Here is a 21,016-nt window from a genome sequence, read left to right on the forward strand (position 1 = left end):
AATTATTATTCCACTTTACATCCAAGGAGTAAGGTAAAATAATTCAGTTACTTGCAATAACTTCAGATACTCGCCAACACTAGGTATTTTCCATCATTTTTTTTTCCTATTTTATTTGGAAATTAGAGGCAACTGGGACAAGTTTGGTTGCTTTTTGCAGGACCTCTTAGCTTGGGAGTTGGTTTTCTGAATCATTAACTAACTCAGGCTTTTACCTCGTCCAGCCAAATCCTGTTGGCTGTGAGTGCATTTTCACTTTGCTTGACAGTTTTATTCACTCTGCTACTTGGATGTCTCCAACTCAAGAAAATAGGTGTGCACTGGGGGCGAGGAAAGAGCTTTGAGGACTCTGGAGTCTGATCGCTGTTTCGGTAAACTTATGCGAACCTTCTTCGTTTGAATTCTTTCTTCCAGACCCTATGGGCTAGCAAATCCTTCTCATCTCTGGAGTTCTGGGTGTACGCGGCCGGCCATGAGACAGGGATCCCACTGCAGCCGCCCACTCCACCACCAGCCGGTGCAGGGGTGGGGCGGGGCACGGTTTGGCGCGGAGCATGCGCAGAACAAGCCCGGCGCATGCTCCACAGTGCGGCGGGTCCACAGTTGAGGGGAGTCGAGTCTCCCGCGCCCCGCCATCCCTGGTGGAGTGACCGCTTAGCCATTCGATCTGAGACCTCAGTGATAATAAAGTTAGTTTAAAATCCATAGTCATTTTTAAAAGAGAGGAAGAAGGTGCGAGGCAGTCGGGCGGCCCCCCTGGGGAGCTGGCGCGTTGGGAGGCGGTGGCGGTTGCGCCGCGACCAGGAGGAGCCGGTCGCGCCTGCCGGCGGGTCCGCTGCTGGCGAGGGACGGTGAGTAGCGGCTCGCGCTCCGGGGTAGCGTCGCTGCGCTCATCTGCCCTCTCCAGGGCCGCCTGAGGTTCTCGGCCTCCGCTGGGGAAGGACCTGCTTCTCTTGGGGTCCCGGGAAGCGCCTTGCGCCGAGCTGCGGAGAGGGGCGTGGGGGCAGGGGCCTCCAGGCCCGGCTCCCATCCCCCCCCTGCTGAACAGAGCCCAAGTTTCAGGGAGGAGGTGGGGGGCCCGGCGCCCATTCTCAGTTCCCAGCGGTCGGATCTGTGTGGGCGGCGGTGCCAGAGATTACCTTGTGGGCGGGAAAGAGTGGGGTGGAGCGAGGCGCCGTCTCTCCACGTCCATCCCTCGGGCTGGCTGAGCATCCAGCTTCTTGCAGTCCCCCAGCCCCAAATGGAAAAAGGGGTGGCCCAGCCGGGCAACGCACCAGCGGGGGACCTAGAGTGCCGGGTTAGGTTTGCGCGGGAAGAGGGTCCCAGGTCTGCCCTGGCTGGGCTTTCAGACCCCTAGTCTCCCCGCAGTGGGGGCCCCTCCTTAGCCGCGGCCCCACCCTTCCCTAGTTTCTCGCTCCAACTGCTAGAATATGAATGAGCCAGACTGCACTGTTTCATTGACGCTGGCTGCCACAGAATTTCTTTACTCAGAGATTTAACTACCGTAGTTTCCAGGAATATGTACCCGAGTGTGACAGAGTTAAGAATCAGGAGCTAGTGAAGTGGCGGTGGGGTCCAAAGTAGGCTATTTACTTCTCTAGTTTTTACATAACTTTCTAATATGTTATGTTCTAGGTAACTTCATTGACTCTAGGAAGTTTTTAATTACAAGTTATTAACGAAAAAACACTTTTTGATCAGAGTTGACGCATCCTTTTCATTTCTAATTAATTGTTTGGCCAATTAATTTTAAAATTAAGTTTGTAGGGAAAGGGTGCTTACATAAAAACATTACTGTCAAGGTTTTAATTATACTCAGAATTCGACTTTTCTAAGGACATCATTGTTTTGAGGTAGGGTTTTAAGTTTGTAGTGACTGAAAAATCTCTAGAGTTATGTTAAGATCTGCTTTCACTTTTTTCTTTCAATTTTATTTTTGAAATTTATAGTAAAATTGACTTTTGAGGAGGATGTACAGTTATGTGAATTTTAGATTCATGTAACCACTACTACAGTCAGGACATAAAGCAGTTCTACCACCACACACACAAAAATCATGTTATTCCTTTATATCTCACTCCTTACCCCTAACTCCTGTCAATGACTGTTCTTTTCCAGAGTGTCATTTAAATTGAATCATTAGTCAAGGTCTCCCTGCAGGCTGGTCTTTGAACTCCTGGGCTCAAGTGATCCTCTCATATCTGACTTTTGTCAGTAATTTTAACTTTGCCATTATACCTGAAATCATTTGAGCCTAGACATTTTTTTCTGAGTTTTTTTTTTAAATATATTTTTAGTTGTAGGTGGATACAGTATCTTTATTTTATTTATTTTTTTTTATGTGGTTCATGGAATTGAACCCAGTGCCTCACCCATGCTAGGCAATCGCTCTACCACTGAGATTTGGTAAGTTGTAAAGTTATACACTCAGTTGTGTAGTGGTATCTCATTGTGATTTTAATATGGCTTTAACCAATGCCCAAAGATGTTGAATGAGACCTTTTGATACTGCTTCTTTCACTAACCATGATGCTCTGAGATCCCTCCCAAGTTGTTTCATGTTAGGATATTTTTTTTCTTTCTTTTGTGGTATTGGAGATTGAACCCAGGGCCTGGTGAACTGAGTTACATCTCCAGCACCCCCATCTTTTTTTTTTCTTATTGGATACAGGGTCTCAAATTGTCATTGTTGGCTTTGAATTTATGATTTGCACTACCACCACATCCATCAATTATTAACTCTTTCCTTTCTCCCTTCCTTCCAAGTAGTATTTCCTTAGCTTGATATATCACATTCATCTACTCATTTATACATCCATCCATTGAAGAACATTTAGGTTGTTTTCAGTTTTAGACAGTTATGAATAGAGCTGCTATAAATACATGGTACAGATTTTTATGTGAACTTTTCATTTTTCTAGGGTAATGCTACCTGTGAGATTTTAGGATTATATAGTTAATCTGTGTTTAACTCATTGACTTGTCAAACCATTTTCCGGAGTGGCTGTGTCATTTTGCAATCCCACCAGCAAAAGGTGAGAATTCTAGTTTCTCCACATCCTTTCACATTTTTCCCAGTACTTGACACTGTCTTTTTTTTTTTTTTTTTTTTTTTTTTTTAAAGGAAGGTCTCCCTGCAGGCTGGTCTTGAGCTCTTGGGCTCAAGTGTTCCTCCCATGTCTGACTTTTGTCAGTAATTTTAACTTACCCAGTCTGAAATCACTTGAGCCTAGACATTTTTTTTCCTCTGAGTTTTTAAGTTGTAAAGTTATACACTCAGTTGTGTAGTAGTATGTCATAGTGGTATCTCATTGGCTTTAACCAATGGTCAGAGGTGTTGAATATCTTTTGATATGTTCATTTGATATGTATACCCTTTTGGTGAGTTATGTAGCCAAGTCTTTTGCCCAATTTTGAGTTGTTTTCTTATGTTGAGATTTGAGGATTCTTTATATGTCTGGTTACAAATTTTATGTCACGTAAGTGTTTTGCAAATGTTTTCTCCCAGTCTTTAGTTTGTCTTTTTGTTATTGTGACGATTTTAATGTTACTGAAGTCCAGTTTATAAGTTTTTCCTTTAAATGTGTCTTTTGGGCATTATGTCCAAGAACTCTTTGTCTAACACCAGGTCAAGAAAATTTTCTTCCTTCTAAAAAAATTTGTTTGTTGTTAAAGTTAACAGTTTTACATTTAGCTTTGTGATTCATTTTGAGTTGTTTGTGAATTTTAGATGAAACTTTTACTTTTTTGCATGTGGATGTATTATTGTTTCATCACCATATTTTGAAAGACTCTTTTTTCCACTGAATTGCTTTTCCCACCTTTGTCAAAATCAATTGGTTATTTTTGCGTGGATCTATTTTGAGCCCTCTGTTCTGTTGCATTGATTAATGTACTTTCCCTTTGCCAGTATCACACTTTCTTGATTAAGTTAGGTTTACAATGTCTTTAAATTAGGCATTATGATTTCCTCCAATTTTCTTTCTTTTTAGCTATTTTAGTTCCTTTGCCTTTCCATATAAGTTGTAAAGCTAGCTTGTCTGGGAAATCTTGTTGATACTTTGATTGGAACTGCATTAAATCCATGGATCAATTTGAGAATTGCTGTTTTTTTTTAACATTTATTTTTTAGTTATAGGTACACAATATCTTTATTTTATTTTTATGTGGTGCTGAGGATCAAACCCAGTGCCTCACACATGGTAGGCGAGCACTTTACCTCTGAGTCACAACCCCAGCTCCAAGAATTGCTGTTTTTACTTTGTAGAGTCTTCCAATCCATTAACATGTTGTGTCATTCTACTTATTATTATGTTTAGTAGTGTTTTGTAATTTTCAGTATACAGATCCTGTATGTTTTGTAGTTTTTAGTTTTTTTTTGTAGTTTTTAAAAATTTTGGGAGCTTTTATAAATCTGATATTTTAAATTCTGCTTTCAAATTGTACATTGTTAATATATAAAAGTATAGTTAAATTTTATGTGTTGCCCTTGTATCCTGTGACCTTGCTAAACTCACTAATATTAGTTGCAGGGTGTTTTGTTTTCTTTTGTTTATTGTTTTGTAGATTCTTTGGGATTCTTTGGATATTTCTACAGAGATAACCCTGTCATTTGTGAATAGAGACAGTTTTATTTATTTTCTAATTTTTTAAAAAAATTTTGTTGGCTGTTGCACTGGTTAGGATTTTGTGTATGATATACAGTAGTGAGAGTGAACTTCCTTACCATGTTCCCAGTCTAAGGGAAAAGCTATTAAATCTTTGAGAATTAAGTATGATGTTAACTGTAGGTTTTATGTTTTCAGTGCTCTTTATTGGGTTGAAAAGTCTTATGGATTCTAGTTTGCTGGGAGTTGTCCGCCCCCCCCCAAAAAAAACCAGAATGTTAAGTTGATATTGTGATGCATTCCCCCCCCCCCAGCCGAATGTGGTATATTACATTAACTAATTTTCAAATATTAAACCAGCTTCCTTTCCCAGAATAAAGCCCATTTGGTTGTGGTGTATTGTTATTTTTATATTACTCAATTCACTTTAATATTTTGTTGAGAAATTTGCATCTTTGTTCATAAGAGGTTATTTGTCTATTTTTCTTTTTGGTACTTTTGTGTGGTTTCAAGATAATGTTGGCTTCATAAAATGAATTGGGAATTGTTTCTCTCCTCTGTCTATTCTTAAAGAGATTTTTTGTCATTGGTTTTAATTTTTCAAATGTATTATGAAGTTCTCCTTTGAAATCTCAAAAAATTTTGAAGATTTTTTTTCCCCGAGTTTTAAAGTTACAAATTTAATCTCCTTTATAGTTATAGAACCATTCAAATAATCTTATTTCTTATTGTGTAAGTTGTGGCAGTTTATACTTTTTGATCTCCATTTCATGTTAGGTTGTCAGATACATGTGTGAAGAGTTGTTTATTTTTATGTCTGAAATTGTATTATATTTGAAATATCTTTCTGGCCTCTGCCATTTCATCCTTGATATTGGTAATTTGTGTCTGCTTTTTTTTTCTTTATTAATCTTGTTAAAGATTTGTCATTTTTATTGAACTTTTTCCAAAATTAGCTTTTAGTTTCTTTTAAATTTTATTAATTTCTGTTCTTTATTATTTTCTTCCTTTTGTTTGATTTGGGTTTATTTTGCCCTTTTTCTCTTTTCTTGAGGTGGGAGCTTAGATTGGTTTTTGAGTTACTCTTTTCTAAGGTAACTCTGAAATCTGTTGTTTCTTACACATTTTCATATGTTGTTCTCTTATTTTTATTTAAAAAATGTTTGTAACTTCTCTTTAGATTACTTTGATCCTTAGAGAAGTGTGTGTTTCTGGTTTCAAATGTCTGGAGATTTCCCTGTTACTTTTCTGTTAGTGATTTCTAGTTTGATTTCATTGTGGTCAGTGAACACACTATATTGAGGGAAGTTGGTGAAAGTTTTGCCTTTCTAATAGGCGTCTTCTAACACTACCCCAGCAAGGAAAGGGACATAAAGGTGAATAGAGATGACAACTGCTGGATGGGTGGATGTCTAGGCTCCCCATATGATGGTGGTTTGGGGTTGAGGGTCCCTTCATGACCTCCCAATGGGGATGAAAGTGGTGGCTCTTCAGTTGGTCTTCTCTGATATCACCTCATGGGGGAATTAGGTCCCATCATTATATTTCTCACAAGAGTATGTTTTCTGTCTTGCTCTTGCTAGGCTGCACTTTTTCTGGTCCTTTAGCTAAAAAAAGTAGACTTTTGTTGGATCTTTTTTGTATTAGCATTTCTTGGTTATTGGTGCCTCAATAATCCAGTCTGAGATATATGAGAAACGGAAAATTCACTACTTTGTTCCTTGTATCCTGTGGTCCATAGCCAGGTCCATAGCCAATCTTTCTTCTTTTTTTTTTTTAGAGAGAGAGAATTTTTAATATTTATTTTTTAGTTTTCGGCATACACAACATCTTTGTTTGTATGTGGTGCTGAGGATCGAGCCGCATGCATGCCAGGCGAGCACACTACCGCTTGAGCCACATCCCCAGCCCTGTTTTTTTTTTTTTTTTTTTTTTTTAATTTTGACACAGAGTCTCACTAAGTTGCTGAGGCTAACCTGAAATTTTTGATCCTCCTTCCTCCTGAGTCACAGAGATTATAGGTATATGCTGTTGCACCTGGCTCCCTTCTTTCTACTTTTTAGAACCTTATGTTTGTTTTATATATAATATCCAGAGTTTTAAATAATACATAAATTTAATGAATAGGGAAAGAGATGTCTATTCTTTTAGAAACAGATCTCTGAAGTATATATTTTTAAAAGGGTAAACTATGATACATTTTGTTGTAGCTTTATTATTATTATTATTTTAAACTTCATAATCTTTTGGCATAAATAATTATTTAGGTAGAGAGAAGGAAATTGCCTTCCAAGAACTCAACTGATGTGAGATAAAGCTAGATGAATAGGGGTCAGATCATGGTAGGAATTTTTGATTTTTACTGTAAGTATCCTGAAGACAGACCTTTTCATAGAGTAGAAGGGTGGTGGTACTTGATATCCAGCTTGTATCCTAGACCACTTAAATCATATTCTCAGAGAAAGGATCCAAGCATTAGTAATTTTTAAAGTTCTCTAGGTTATTCCAGTGTATAGTCAAGGTTTAGAGTCACTAGCCTAAGGTAACAGTTATATCATTTGTCTAAATATAAAATCACTTGCCTATTTGAGTCCTTCAAAAAGCAAATGTCAGGAAGGAATTATAAGCATAAGTGAGTTATTGGCGGAAATGCAAAATGGTCAAGAGGAGTCCTTCAGACTGCAATGCCAGTTTGATGCCTGTGAAAGGAGAAAGGAGGATTGATTGGAAAGAGCCCCAGTCTGCGGCTGCCAGAAAACCTCAACCAGTTTGATGGGGAGACCCTGCACAAAAAGGAATCCCACATTGAGCAGAATTGGCCTGACTCATGTTGGGCACAGTTGTCCTTCCTGTTTGCTCTTCACTTGGGGAGAGTATGGCCTTAAAAGAAGTGGTAGTGCAATAGATCCTAAAGGTGTGGTGCCTGCACACTCAACATAGCATTTCTTCTGAAAGGATAATTAAATTGTATACTTCTGTGTTCATTTTAAAAATTTCAGAATTGCAGCTAGTGCTCTGAGATTTCTGATGAATTATATCACCGACTTAGAGCCTCTACTTTAGCAAGTACTGACAGGTGATTCTTATGATCAGGCAAGTTTGTGAAGTACCAGGGGCAATTGCTGAGACTCTACTAAGGACAAAGAAAGAATTTTCTTCACATTTCAGATTTGTTTTGTGTAGTGGTTATATAAAGAGTTTTCAGTTAAGGTAGTTAGAATATAATAAATACGGCAGGGGCCTAACTAGTAATTAACTGTAACTGGTCCAAAACTAAAGAAAGAATATATGGTATAAGATTTGTGTAGACCAAGGGGTTGGAGGTGGGGAGGGAAGGGGGAATTGATTATGAACAATATCCAAGTGATATTGGCTGAATTATATTGTTATATTGTGTATATGTATGCATATGTAGCAGTAAAACTCATCATTAATGTACTACTATAATGCACTAATAAAAAAGTGTGAAAAATTAAAATAAAAAAATTGATTCATTGTAAACCTTTCTTTGGGGTGTTTTTCTAGGGATGTTAATTATTACCTATAAGGTTAAAAAACATTTTTATCAGATTTTACATTTGCTACCCATTTGGTGTAATACTGTGGGGGTATTTATTATGCTACGTAAAACTACTAAGTTTTGCATGTTTAACTTTCACTACGGTAAGTCCTTTATATGTATCCATGATCAACAACACTGTGAAGTAGATTTTATTGCCAGGATACAGAAGCTTAAAGAGGTTAGGCAATAACTTCACCAAGAGTACATTACTAGTAAGTGGTAACTTTAAATCAAGCCTCAGTTGCAATGCCCATAGGCTTGGTCTGTATGAAACAGAATGCTATGTAGAATTAGGCATTTGTTGATATATGAATGTCATGCATTGTGCTGTTGATGTGGTATCAAAAATTATTGTTTTATCTTCCAAAAAATTTATCTAAAAGAGGTAGAATGAGACCCTAGTCTTGGAAATTAATTCTTGTAGTGTTATTTATTGATAAAACAGTTATGGTTTATTTTATTTTGTACAATTTTTGTGACACAAAGAATAATTTCATTTTAAACTACAGGTGTGAAAGAGAAGTTCTGATCACTTGGAATTGGAGTTGGTACTGAAACCATTTCTACTTCAAAAATGTTGGAGGAAGATATGGAAGTGGCCATCAAGATGGTGGTTGTAGGCAATGGAGCAGTTGGAAAATCAAGTATGATTCAGCGATATTGCAAAGGCATTTTTACAAAAGACTACAAGAAAACCATTGGAGTTGACTTTTTAGAGCGACAAATCCAGTATGTAGTTGACTGCTTTATCCCTTTGGTTTTGAGTTGTGAACTATATCCAAGACTTTCATTGTAGTAATAGTAACTAATTATAGTAGTCCAAGGTTAAGTGGCAATGACTCATGTGACAGTTGATGGTCGTTTTCAGTTATTCATTAGCATATATATCTTTATCCTTGTTTTTCCTTTCATCTTCTTTTCCTCTTTCTCTTGTTTTTTCATTTTTACTGTGTTCCCTTTCCCCATTTTTCTTATGTTTTATGTTTATTAGTGATAACTTGAATATTTATTACATAAAATGGTGATAGACTTTAAATAGATTTTTGTCTCCTATTTTATTTAGAAGGAAAGTTACCTGTCTCAAAGTTTTCATCTCTTACATTACAGGTGCCTTTTGTTTAGAATGTCTCTTCTCTTTTTAAAACTGGGCAATACTACTTAGAAGTTAAGGAAATAATAATTTGCTTTTATTCTAAAGGTATAAGAGAAGACAGATTTGGAAGGATTAAATTTGCCCATGAAAAGGAAATCCTACTTCAGGAAATCCAGTTGAATTTCTAAAACACCTCAGTAATAGTTTTTGTCATCAATCTTGATAACTTTAAAGACTGTTTTAGGTTGTAGGAGACAAAAGAAAATAAGAACATTAAACATCTGATTCATTGGCCTAGATACTAACATCAAGTAAAGATAACTGTGTTTATCATTTTGAAAATATTTTTTTAGTGTAGATGGACACAGTACCTTTTATTTTTATGTGGTGCTGAGGATCGAAACCAGCATCCTCTGTGTGCAAGGTGAGCACTCTACCACTGACCTACAACCCCAGCCCTGTGTTTTATTGTTTTAAAGATGAATTTTTAATCTGTTCTGGGATGCTTTTTTTGTACTTCCATATTTGCTTGCTTTCTTGGAGCATATTTTAAGAAGGTTCATTTTAAGTCTTGATGGTATATATTTCTTGTACTTATTACCTGAAGCCAAATTAATATTTTAAGTATATAGTTGATCCTCATTATTCGTAGGTTCTTTATTTGCAAATTCATCTACTTGGTAAAATTTACTTGTAATCACAAAGTAAGTACTTGAGTATTTTTGTAGTTATTTGTGGACATGTGCAGAGCAGCATATGGGTTACTCAACATGTACCTTCCTAGCTGAGGTCAAACCAAGGTGTTACTTTTCTTTCTTGTTTCAGTTCTCACACAATGAACACTTGTCTTTTTTGTGTTCCTTATAATGCCATATTTTTCACATTTTATGCTTTTTAAAAATTTTTATTTTTTTAGTTGTAGATGGACATAATCTTGGATTTATTTATTTACTGCTTTTTTGTTAGTGATATTACTGTTTAAAATGGCCCCTAGGTATAGTACTGAAGTTTGTATTGTATTGAAGGTATGATGTGCCTCATGGAGAAAAATACTTGTGTTAGGCAAGCTTTGTTCAGACATAGATAAGAGTGTTATTGGTCTATAGTGCTTGCTATTGGATATTAATTGAACATTAATGAATTAACAATTATATTAATAAGTATCTGTACTTAAAAACACATATAAAATAAGGTGATGAAATGTAACTAGGGGTTCTCAGGAACCTAACCCTATAATTCCCCTAGGAGTGGTGTGGTTCAGTGCTTATTTGGTGTTCAAAGTGATATTATGGGACTGGAGTTGTATCTTAGTGGTAGAGCACTTGCCTAACAAGTGAGAGGCCTTATGTTTGATTTCCAGCACTACATACACACACACACAGACAAATATATATATATATATAGTGATATTTTAGATCATAGCTCCTATAAATAATGAGAATTAACAATATGACAAAGTAGAGAAAATTTTTTAGTTGGAGGGTAACAAGCAGGTAAGCTGCTTTCTCTTATTCTCATTCTATCACTAGGGCATCAGAACCCATTAAAATGGTGTAGTGAGAGAAGAATAAACACTGGCCTAAGGGAATTCCCCTTTGCCAATACTTCCTAATCTCAGAGCCACTACCATTCATGACTATTGTTGAAGGAGAAAAGTGGCAGAAAAATCCAAATCATATGTAAAGCTATATAGCTTTGCTTTCATTATTGGGAATAGTATCAACATTTAAAAATACTGAACTCATAGACTTTTTCAGAGTGAAACTGACAATGTAGTTTTAATACTTTTGGATGTGAAAAATAAAAATGTACACAAAGCTAAGTTACAAAAAATATTTTCATTCATATGGAATAAATTCATCTCTCCTTTCAGAGTTAATGATGAAGATGTTAGACTAATGTTATGGGATACTGCAGGTCAAGAGGAATTTGATGCAATAACTAAAGCCTACTATCGAGGTAAAATGTGAGACTTATATTGTTTGCTTGGTGTGTTCTTTAAAAAATAAATAAATATCTATATCTATATCTATATGTATGTATGTATGTATATGCTTTTAAAATATTTGTTTTAGTTGTATGTGGACACAATAACCTTTATTTTTATGTGGTGCTGAGAATCGAAGCCATGTCTCACGTGTGCTAGGCAAGCACTCTACCGCTGAGACACAAGCCCAGCCCCATACACACACACACACACACACACACACACACATATTTAATTGTAGTTGGACACAATACCTTTATTTTATTTATTTATTTTTATATGGTGCTAAGGATTGAACTCAGCTCCTCACACATTCTAGGCAAACACTCTACTCCTGAGCAACAACCCCAACCCCTTGGGTGTATTCTTTTGGCTGAACAAAAAACTTTGCTCTTCATGTTTCCCACATAAGGATTTCTCTTTAATATCTGTTTATTTATTTATTTATTTATTTAGTTAGTTTTCGGTGGACACAACATCTTTGTTTGTATGTGGTGCTGAGGATCGAACCCGAGCCGCATGCATGCCAGGCGAGCACGCTACCGCTTGAGCCACATCCCCAGCCCCAGGATTTCTCTTTAAGATAGTTAAAATAGAGCTGGGAACACAGCTCAATGGTAGAGTGCTTGTCTAACATACACAAAGCACTGGGTTTGATTCTCGGCAACACACACACACACACACACACAAATAAATAAATAAAAAGAATAGCTAAAATAATTTCAAAGTATTTCTTAAAAATCCCAGTTCATTATTCTTTTTTTTCTTACATACATGACAATAGTGGAATGCATTACATTCATAATTTTTTTTGCATTCCAATTCTTAATACACCTTTATACCACAATTTATCAAATCTGTTTGTATATATGGTTTGTTGACACCAAATTCACATCTTCATACATGAATTTTGTATAATGATGACTGACTCCTTCCACTATCCTTGCTATTCCCCTTCTTCCTCCCTTTTCCTCCCACCCCTGTTCCCTACATCTAGAGGTAATTTTTACCCATGCTCTTCCTCCCTACCCCACTTTGAGTCACCCCCCTTATATCAGAGAAAACATTCGGCATTTATTTTTTTGGGATTGGCTAACTTCACTTAGTATAATCTTCTCTAATGCCATCAATTTCCCTTCAAATGCCATGATCTTATTCTTTTTTAGTGCAGAGTAATATTCCACTGTGTATAAATGCCATATATTTTTTTATCCATTCATCCACTGAAGGACATCTTGGTTGGCTCCACAGTTTAGCTATTGTGCCAGTTCATTATTCTTATAAAGATCTTGTGGAGTGTCAAATAACACTTCATACTGTAGATAGCTTATTTCTGTCTTAGAATTATGTGACTCATATAGATAAATCAAACTGAATCAAGACAGAAACTATTAAATGTCTACCCTGACACACAAAGAAATTACTGTACTTTCAGAGTGAAAACTTAACATATAAAAAGTAAAGCCCCTGAAAATAAGATGGCATTTTGCTTAATTAAAAGTAAATGACACGGTAATTCCTATTAGTGCAATGCTAAAGAATAGTTCAGGGAAGTGTTAAGTATACGTGGAGAGGAAGGAGCCACAACAAGAGAATTTAAGGTTTTAAAATATGAGCTTAAATTCCTAAAGAGAGTTTCAATTGAACTTATAAATGGAGCTTAGTGTCCTTTAATATTTCCTATAATATTTTGTCCTTTTGGAATTTTTAAATTTGCTTTTTCACTTTTTCAGTACTGCCAATTGAACCCAGGGCCTTGGGCATGCTAGACAAGTGCTCTACCACTGAGTTGCATCCCTAGCCATTTCTTTTTTTCATTTGAGACAAGGTCTTTGTAAGTTTTCCAGGTTAGCCTCAAGCTTGTGGTCCTCCTGCCTCAGCCTCCAGAGTAGCTGGGACTAAGATATGTGCTACCATACTTAGCCTTTTTCTTTCGGAATTTAAAAGGACATTTTCAGTGTTCTTCTAACTTACTATCAGTGGTTTCTGAAATGAAAAACAATAACTGAAAGCTTGATCTAGTATCATATAGCATGATCTTTTTTTTTTTTTTTTTTTTAGTTAGGACACAATACCTTTATTTTATTTATTTATTTTATGTGGTGCTGAGGATCGAACCCAGAGCCTTGCATGTGCAAGGCGAGCGCTCTGCCACTAGAGCCACAACCCCAGCCCCAAGCATGATCTTTTGATGCTTAGTAAGGATTTGGTAATTCATATCAATAGTTGTTTAATACTCTGCATTTCCCAGATGCTGTTGAAGAGGTAAAGGGACAGTGACACATGAAACTGAGCGCTAAAGCCTACTAGTGCTGTGTTATAAACATTCACAAAAGTGTGCCAGATGTGGTTTGCCTGTAATCCTATCAACTCAAGAGGCTGAAGTAGGAGGATCCTGAGTTCAAAGCCAGCCTCAGCCATGGCAAGGCGCTAAGCAACTCAGTGAGACCCTGTCTCTAAATAAAATACAAAATAGGACTGGGGATGTGGCTCAGTGGTTGAGTGCCCCTGAGTTCAATCCCTGGTACCCCCCTCCCCCCAGAAAGTGTGATATATACATGTGAGAGGAAGAAATCATGACAACATTTGCATAGCCCATGTTGGCTCAAGTGAATTCTAAAATGTATGCTTAAATTCATAAAGAAAGGCTCAGTTAAACGTACTGATTTCCCTTTCTTCTGTGACATTTCCTCTTTGCCTAACCTTCTTGTTCTAATTAAAATTTGATTCATTTCCTAAAAATGCTGTTATCCCTGCTACCTTCTCTAGTGAAAGTTGTCTTGCTCACATCCCCACATCTTCATGTTTTTCAAAACTTGATGGTTGTTGTTGCAGGAATGTCTTTCTTTCTCATTTCTGTTTCCAAACCATTTCTCTTCTTTTTGAAACCTTAGCATCTTGAAATTCAGTCATGAGAGTTTTACCTACCTCCCTGGTTACCATGGTTTATCAACTTCATGTCTCCTTCCTGGTAACAGTGGTATCTGGATCATTTTTTTTCCTTTAGAATTGTTCAGTTTATTTTTTGTGTGTGGTGCCAGGGATTGAATCCAGGACTAGGCTTACACCTCTGCCTATTATTACTTTCTGAAAATTCAGTTTGTTACTCATTTCCTTGCCCTTCACAAGGTCAATGATCTTTTTATTACTTCTAAAATTTAAACCTCTATAAAGTCTCCCACTTGATGATTACAAGTTCTTATGATTCTAGCTTGCTAACTTTAATATCCATATTCTTTTAACTATCCTTGAACTTGTTGAGAGCTTCTGTTCACTGACCTTACTACTCTTTTTACTATAACTTTTCACATGATTTTACTTCTTTCCTTTCTCAACTTAGTTTTTCTCATTCTGTAAACATTTGCTTTAACTCCCTGCACTGCACTCCCTGTGTAATTCTTGTTCTGTAAAATGTTCAACCCAGTTAAACCCCACTATCTACCAGTCTGTATCCAAGCACTGAACCTTATTCATGAATATCAGGACCATTTTGACTGAACTTTGAAGTTATGATCACTTAGCTTTAATGAATATTCAGTGTCCACATATCTTTATACACTACTCAAGTCCCTGTTGTTATCCAAAAGAGATGTTTATTTTATGCCTTCTCTTGCCTTTAATCTTTAGGATCCCTTTTTTTTTCCCATTCTCAGATGACTTCCTTGCTTCATATTTGAGAAATTAAATACAGTCAAATGAAAATTATCTTATTCTTGTCATTGTCAAATCATGTCCTTTGGTTAAACTCCTAGTAACCTCTTATTTGAGAAAATAGTTCAGGCATTTTAGCATGGTATAAGAAGACTTTATAGTTGTGTTTCTCTTTGTGTATCTAGCCTCATCTCCTGCTGATTCCTCATATGCACTTTACTCCTGTGAAATCTCCAGATTATTTTTTCACAGTGCCTGAAATTCTTTCTTGTCACTTTTGACCTTCTACCTTAACGTGTGAACAGCTCAGAAATCTATGAAACCTTTTATGGCCCCCACACCTGAAAAGATTAATCACTTTCTTTTGAGCTACTTCTTTTTGATTATTGAATTTATCATTATATAGTGTTTGCAGTTAACAGACTGAGTTCTTGAGATTCTAGCTAATGGAGCTGCAGAGTTGTAGGGTTTATTTTGTTTTGGTTTTTGTCTTTTTTTCCTCAGCTCATTTGCATAGCCCATGTTGGCTCAAGTGAATTCAGTTGCTCTTAAGAGGCCAATTCATTTGGTTAATTTTTTTAATTGTATAAAAATTTTGGGGGCTGGGGATGTGGCTCAAGCGGTAGCGTGCTCGCCTGGCATGCGTGCGGCCCGAGTTCGATCCTCAGCACCACATACAAACAAAGATGTTGTGTCTGCCGAAAACTAAAACATAAGTATTAAGAAAACACTCACACTCACTCTCTCTCTCTCTCTCTCTCTCTCTCTCTCTCTCTTTTTAAAAAAAAAAAAATTACCTAACAGATATTTCGTTCTGACTTTAAGCTACAGGCAAAATAGTATATGTACACATTTGTAAATATAAATTATTTCACTTAAAAGTATTTGCTCTCTCACTAGAAGCCCCAAGAAAGGAGGATAATATATGTTTTATTATTGGCTCTATGCCTGTTACTCAAGATTTAAAGTTTCCTTTAGCAAATGTGTATTGAGTATGTAGTGTCTTGTGTGTTCTAGGTAGATTGTAGGCATTGTAATCTAATCCTGCTTCCTTGTTTTGTATTTATATTCATCTAGTAACATTTCTTGGAAATACATCCAAAAAGTTTTTCTTAAAGATAATCTTTTTTTCACATCTTTTTTTTTAAAGAGAGAGAGAGAGAGAGAATTTTTTAATATTTATTTTTTAGTTTTCGGCGGGCATAACATCTTTGTTTGTATGTGGTGCTGAGGATCAAACCCGGGCCGCACGTATGCCAGGCAAGCGCGATACCGCTTGAGCCACATCCCCAGCCCCCTTTTTTCACATCTTAAATTTGTTTTTCTGTTTTAAAATCTACTCTTTAAATTGTAAAACTTAAAATGTATTTTATCTTAGTAATTAGAATGATAGCAATTTAAATAATCCCAAAGACTTTAGAATCAGTAATGATTATCTGTTCAAAGTCTCTTAAAATAACCTACCTTAGTTTTGATGAAACTGAAATAACAGTTGTATACAATGGAAATTCTACTGACTTCTTCGTTAAGGTCTTAACTTATTTGACATGTCATTGTACACAACTTGAAAGGAAATGTGTATGTGAAATGGATTATCTGAGCAATACTTGAAATAGAATAGGTATATTAAATAGCCAGTTTGAATTGGCAGCGTTAATGATTATTTGGATATAGTTTCATGCAAGTGCATAAACTTTTCTACTTTCAGATGGGATTTACCACTGATTTTATTGAAATAGCTTGCTACTCTATTTGTAGATTCACATATATAATATAAAATATGTATCCTTGAGAAACAGGATGAATTCAGGCAGCTTTTGAATATATATCTTATTTTTTCCACTTCTGAAAATGTAGAATTATAGTAAATAACTGAGATCTAATAAAAACATAATTTCACTGATATTTAAAGTTGCGTTTCTAAATTGGTACCAAGGAAAATTGACTTCCACTGCCTACTCTGAGAAATAACATTTTAATTTTTTGAGGAGAGTGGTATACCTCATAATTGTCATCCTAAGACTACATGTCGATGCTTACTATTCACTCTATTTATTCTGTCCTTAGAGGTTTGTTATAGTTTGGATTTGAAGTGTCCCCCAAAGACACATGTGTTGAGGGCTTGGATCCCTGCTTAGCAAAATTCAGAGGTGAGGCTTTGAGGAAATGATTGGATCTCCAGGGCTGTAAGCATATCAGTATATTAGTCCATTTGCTATGTTAATCATTTGAGTGGACTAGAAATTGTAGGAAGTGGGACCAAGTTGGGGGAAGTAGGTCCCTGGAAGGATGCCCTACAAGGGTATTTCTTGTGCCTGGTGTGTTCTTTCAAGCTGTCTCTCTGCCTTCCTCCTTCCTTGCTGCTCTAAGTTGAGCAACTTTCCACAACCTTCCACCATGATGTTCTGCCTCCCCTGAAACCTAAAGCATGGTTGGGGCTAGCTAATCATGGATTGAAACCTGAGAAACTATGAGCCAAAATAAGTCCTTCCTCTTTTAAGTTGTTATTGTCATGTGTTTTGGTCACAGCAGTAAAAAGCTAACTTATATAGCTTCCCATCAGAATGGCTTTATCATTGTGTATGGTTGCCAATTTGTATCTTGTGCACCTGTATTCATGCTGTAGGGTTGAGAATTATGTTATTACTACTTCAAGCTCTTAGAGTAGTTTTTTTTTTAATTTTTTAGTTATAGATGAACACAATACCTTTACTTATTTATTTTTATGTGGTGCTTGAGGATTGAACCCAGTGCCTCATGTGTGCTAGGCAAGCACTTTACTACTTGCCTAGATTGGTTTTTTTGGTTTTGTTTTTTTGGTGCTGGGGATTGAACCCAGGCATGCCTTACCACTGAGCCACATCCCCAGCTCTTTTAACTTAGTAAGACAGAGTCTCACTAAGTTGCTGAGGGTGGCCTTAAACTTGGAATTCTTCTACCTCAACCTCCCAAGTTGCTGAGATTACAGGCATGTGCCATGGCACCTGGCCCTATTCATATTTTTTAATGGGGTTATTCTCACCATCTGCTTACCTGTTTTTTTCTAAGGAAAAAATAAACAAAAAAAACCCAGGTGTAAATACCAAAAATAGTAATTACATGAGATTTTCACTATTTTTTATTCTCCTTTGTTCTATAGACTTTCTATATGAAATATATGTTCTTTTTTTAAAAAGAGCGTTTTAAATATGTATTTTTTAGTTTTAGGTGGACACAATATCTTGATTTTTTTTTTTTATTTTTTATTTTTATGTGGTACTAGGGATCAAACCCAGTGCCTCACACATGCCAGGTGACCACTGTACACTGAGTTACAACCCCAGCCCTATATGGATATTAGGAAAATGTTGTGTTATTTCCTTTTAAGATTTTGACAATTTCATATGGGAGTATTATTTTTTTAGCCCAGTAGTTATTTTGGGGTCATTGTATACATATACTTAAAAAAAAAAAAGCAAAACTGTGTGAATCTATAGTTATCCCTAATTAAAAGTTTAATTTAGAAATTAGCTAGGTACAGTGGTACATGCCTGTAATTCCAGTGATTCAGGAAGCTGAGTCAGAAAGACTGCAAGTTCAAGGTGAGTCTCAGTAAAGTAGGGAGGCCCTGTCTCAAAATGAAAAAAGGACTGGGGATATAACTAAGTAGCCCTGGGTTCAATCCCTACCACTGAAGGAAAAAAAAAAAAATCTGGCCAAATGTAAAAACATGATTTAATTTGTGTATAAGTTTAAAGAAAATGTTGGAACTATCTAGTTAAGTAAATCATTTGGGTCCCTGATGATTTTTTTAAAAGGACCAGATAACTAAAAGTATTTTAATTTCCCATTGTAGTTTAGGTATTATTCCTGCTTTCACCGATTTTTACTATAAGACCGTCCAGGTTTTTTATCATTTAGTTGTTTTGTTTGGATCATCTAGTTTATTGTATAGTTAATGTAGTTTAGTACTTTTTAGATCTCCACATATACCAGAATTAAAGAGTGAGTCATCTTTATTAGTATTTATATCTTAATTTACTATGAATGATGTTTAAATTACTTCCCCCTGTATTTCACTTGGATTAAACTGTTAAATATAGGGAAACCAATTAAAATTTGGTTTCCCTATATTTAACAGTTTAACTCAAAGTTGCCCTAAGTTTCTAAATAAATGTCTGTTAAAAGCTTTTCTTAGCCAGGCACACACCTGGCAGAATCCCAGGTTCAAAGCCAGCCTAAGCAAGCTAGAGAGGCCCTAAGCAACTTAGTGAGACGCTGTCTCAAAAAATAAAAATAATAGGGCTGAAGATGTGGCTCAGTGCTAGAGTGCCCCTTGTCTTAATCCCTGGTGGTGGGGGAGGACTTAATAACATTACCTTTTTTTAGCCAACTCTATTAAAATGACAAAGAGGGTGGGAAACTTAGGTCTTCACAATGCAACTTGAATTAAGGAAGAAACAGTGACTGTTTTACATAAATTTAAGAATGCTATATTGAACATTCTTTTATGCTTTTATTTGGAGTTCCATCAGAATGCTTTGGTTGCTGAAAACAGAAAAACATTTTCAAATTTTATAACTTAAACTACAAACAGTGTATATTGATTTGTTTAATAGAAAAGTCTGAAAGTAGCATAACTTTTAATTGTGGTTTGTTTAGACTGCAACTTCACTTAATCGCCTGGCTTTGCCTCCTCCCTGTATGGAATTCCTCTCATGTTGATTTTCTCCTTGACTGCAAGATTGCTACCATGAGCAATGAACGCCACATGCTTTGTTTATATCCTTGGGGAGAGAATGTTGCTTCTCACAACAATAGACCAAAAGTCTCAAGCTTTTCTCTGATTAGACCAGCCTTGACCTGATTACAATAGTCAAGGGAATGTGATTAATTGGCTTGGATCACCTACCCCACATCCACAAAAACCCCTCCTCCCACAGAAGTTAGGTTTAGTCTTCCTAAACCATATGGCATTATATATTGGGGGAAGATGTTCTTAGGAAGGGATGTCAGCTAGGCAAGTGATAATATCTACTACTAGTATAGATTGAGATAATAATGTAATTAGGAAGATGAGTTAAGATACAAATTTGGTGATTGAAAAACTGCTTTATTCAGTTTTATGACTCACTGATTTAAATCCAAAAAGAATTACTCATGATGCATAAAAATCAATAAATTAAAAACTTAAAAATTCTATATAATTTAAGAAATAACCAAAGCAGAGACATTATTTTATAGACAGGGATTGCTGGCTTAATTGTTCAATGAGACATGTTGAAATATGACCTTATAAAGAGGTTATAACAGTGCCTGTATCATATTAAGAAGCTTTTTGGAATCCCAGATGATTTATTCTGGGTGTGTAAACTCTATATTGGCAGGTGCTTGTAACCCATGAGAATCAAGTGTAGGGGAGAAAAAACTTCATTATACCCTCTTGGATTCAGTGATCAGGGGCTTGCAAATTAAACTGGCAAATGAGATTAGCAGATGAAAAAACAAAATTTAATCTAATGTGCATATGGAAATTCACAGCAATATGTGACTCAAGGAAGCATTTAAACCTATAAACAATCTTAATAGGTGAAGGGGAGGGAAAGAAGGACACTTACAGGGAAACAAATGACTTTTTGGAAAGATAAATGGGTACTTAAGATAACAGAAGTGGGATGTGACAGTTTTGTGACAATGATTATTTGGGTATGTGGTGATCATAAGAGTCTCTTTCCTGTTCTGGGGATATATGACACTTGAGTGCTTTTTAGCAAGCTCTTTTTTAATGCAGATAAGGGGTTCCAGGAACTCAGATTCCTTTTGCTTAAAATAATTTTCTGGACCCCTTCATAAGAATTCCACTGTTATGGCTAGCTGCTGTCACCTGCTAAATATCCTACTGAACATAATTTTAAATTACCTCATGCTGGTGAAGGGGTGAGAAATCTTTTCCTTCTAACCCTCTAAAGTTTATGACCTGGGCCCCATGCCAAAAGGCAGAGTAACAAGAGAAAAGCATACAGCTTTAATATATGTAATTTATATGACACAGAAACTTTCATAAGGAAATGAAGACCCAAAGAAACAGTCAAACTTTAGTGTGTGTGTGTGTGTGTGTGTGTGTGTGTGTGTGTGTG

At 36.2% G+C, this 21,016-nt stretch overlaps 1 protein-coding gene across 2 annotated transcripts in view; it reads left to right on the forward strand.

The window, feature by feature from the left end:
* Positions 1–567: 567 nt before the first annotated feature.
* Positions 568–21,016, forward strand: part of Rab23 (RAB23, member RAS oncogene family) — a 31,964-nt gene continuing 11,515 nt past the window's right edge. Inside the window, exons 1-3 of one of the 2 annotated variants that reach the window (XM_005318526.5) lie at positions 568–689; positions 8,679–8,898; positions 11,136–11,221. In XM_005318526.5, the coding sequence (XP_005318583.1) occupies positions 8,744–8,898; positions 11,136–11,221 (241 nt within the window). In that variant the 5' untranslated portion in view covers positions 568–689; positions 8,679–8,743. Of the gene's footprint in view, positions 690–711; positions 852–8,678; positions 8,899–11,135; positions 11,222–21,016 lie in introns of those variants that run through there. The other variant, XM_078019843.1, reaches the window with a different exon arrangement.

The sequence above is a fragment of the Ictidomys tridecemlineatus genome, chromosome 8 (genome assembly GCF_052094955.1).
Source record: "Ictidomys tridecemlineatus isolate mIctTri1 chromosome 8, mIctTri1.hap1, whole genome shotgun sequence".
In the NCBI taxonomy this organism is placed as follows: Eukaryota; Metazoa; Chordata; class Mammalia; order Rodentia; family Sciuridae; genus Ictidomys; species Ictidomys tridecemlineatus.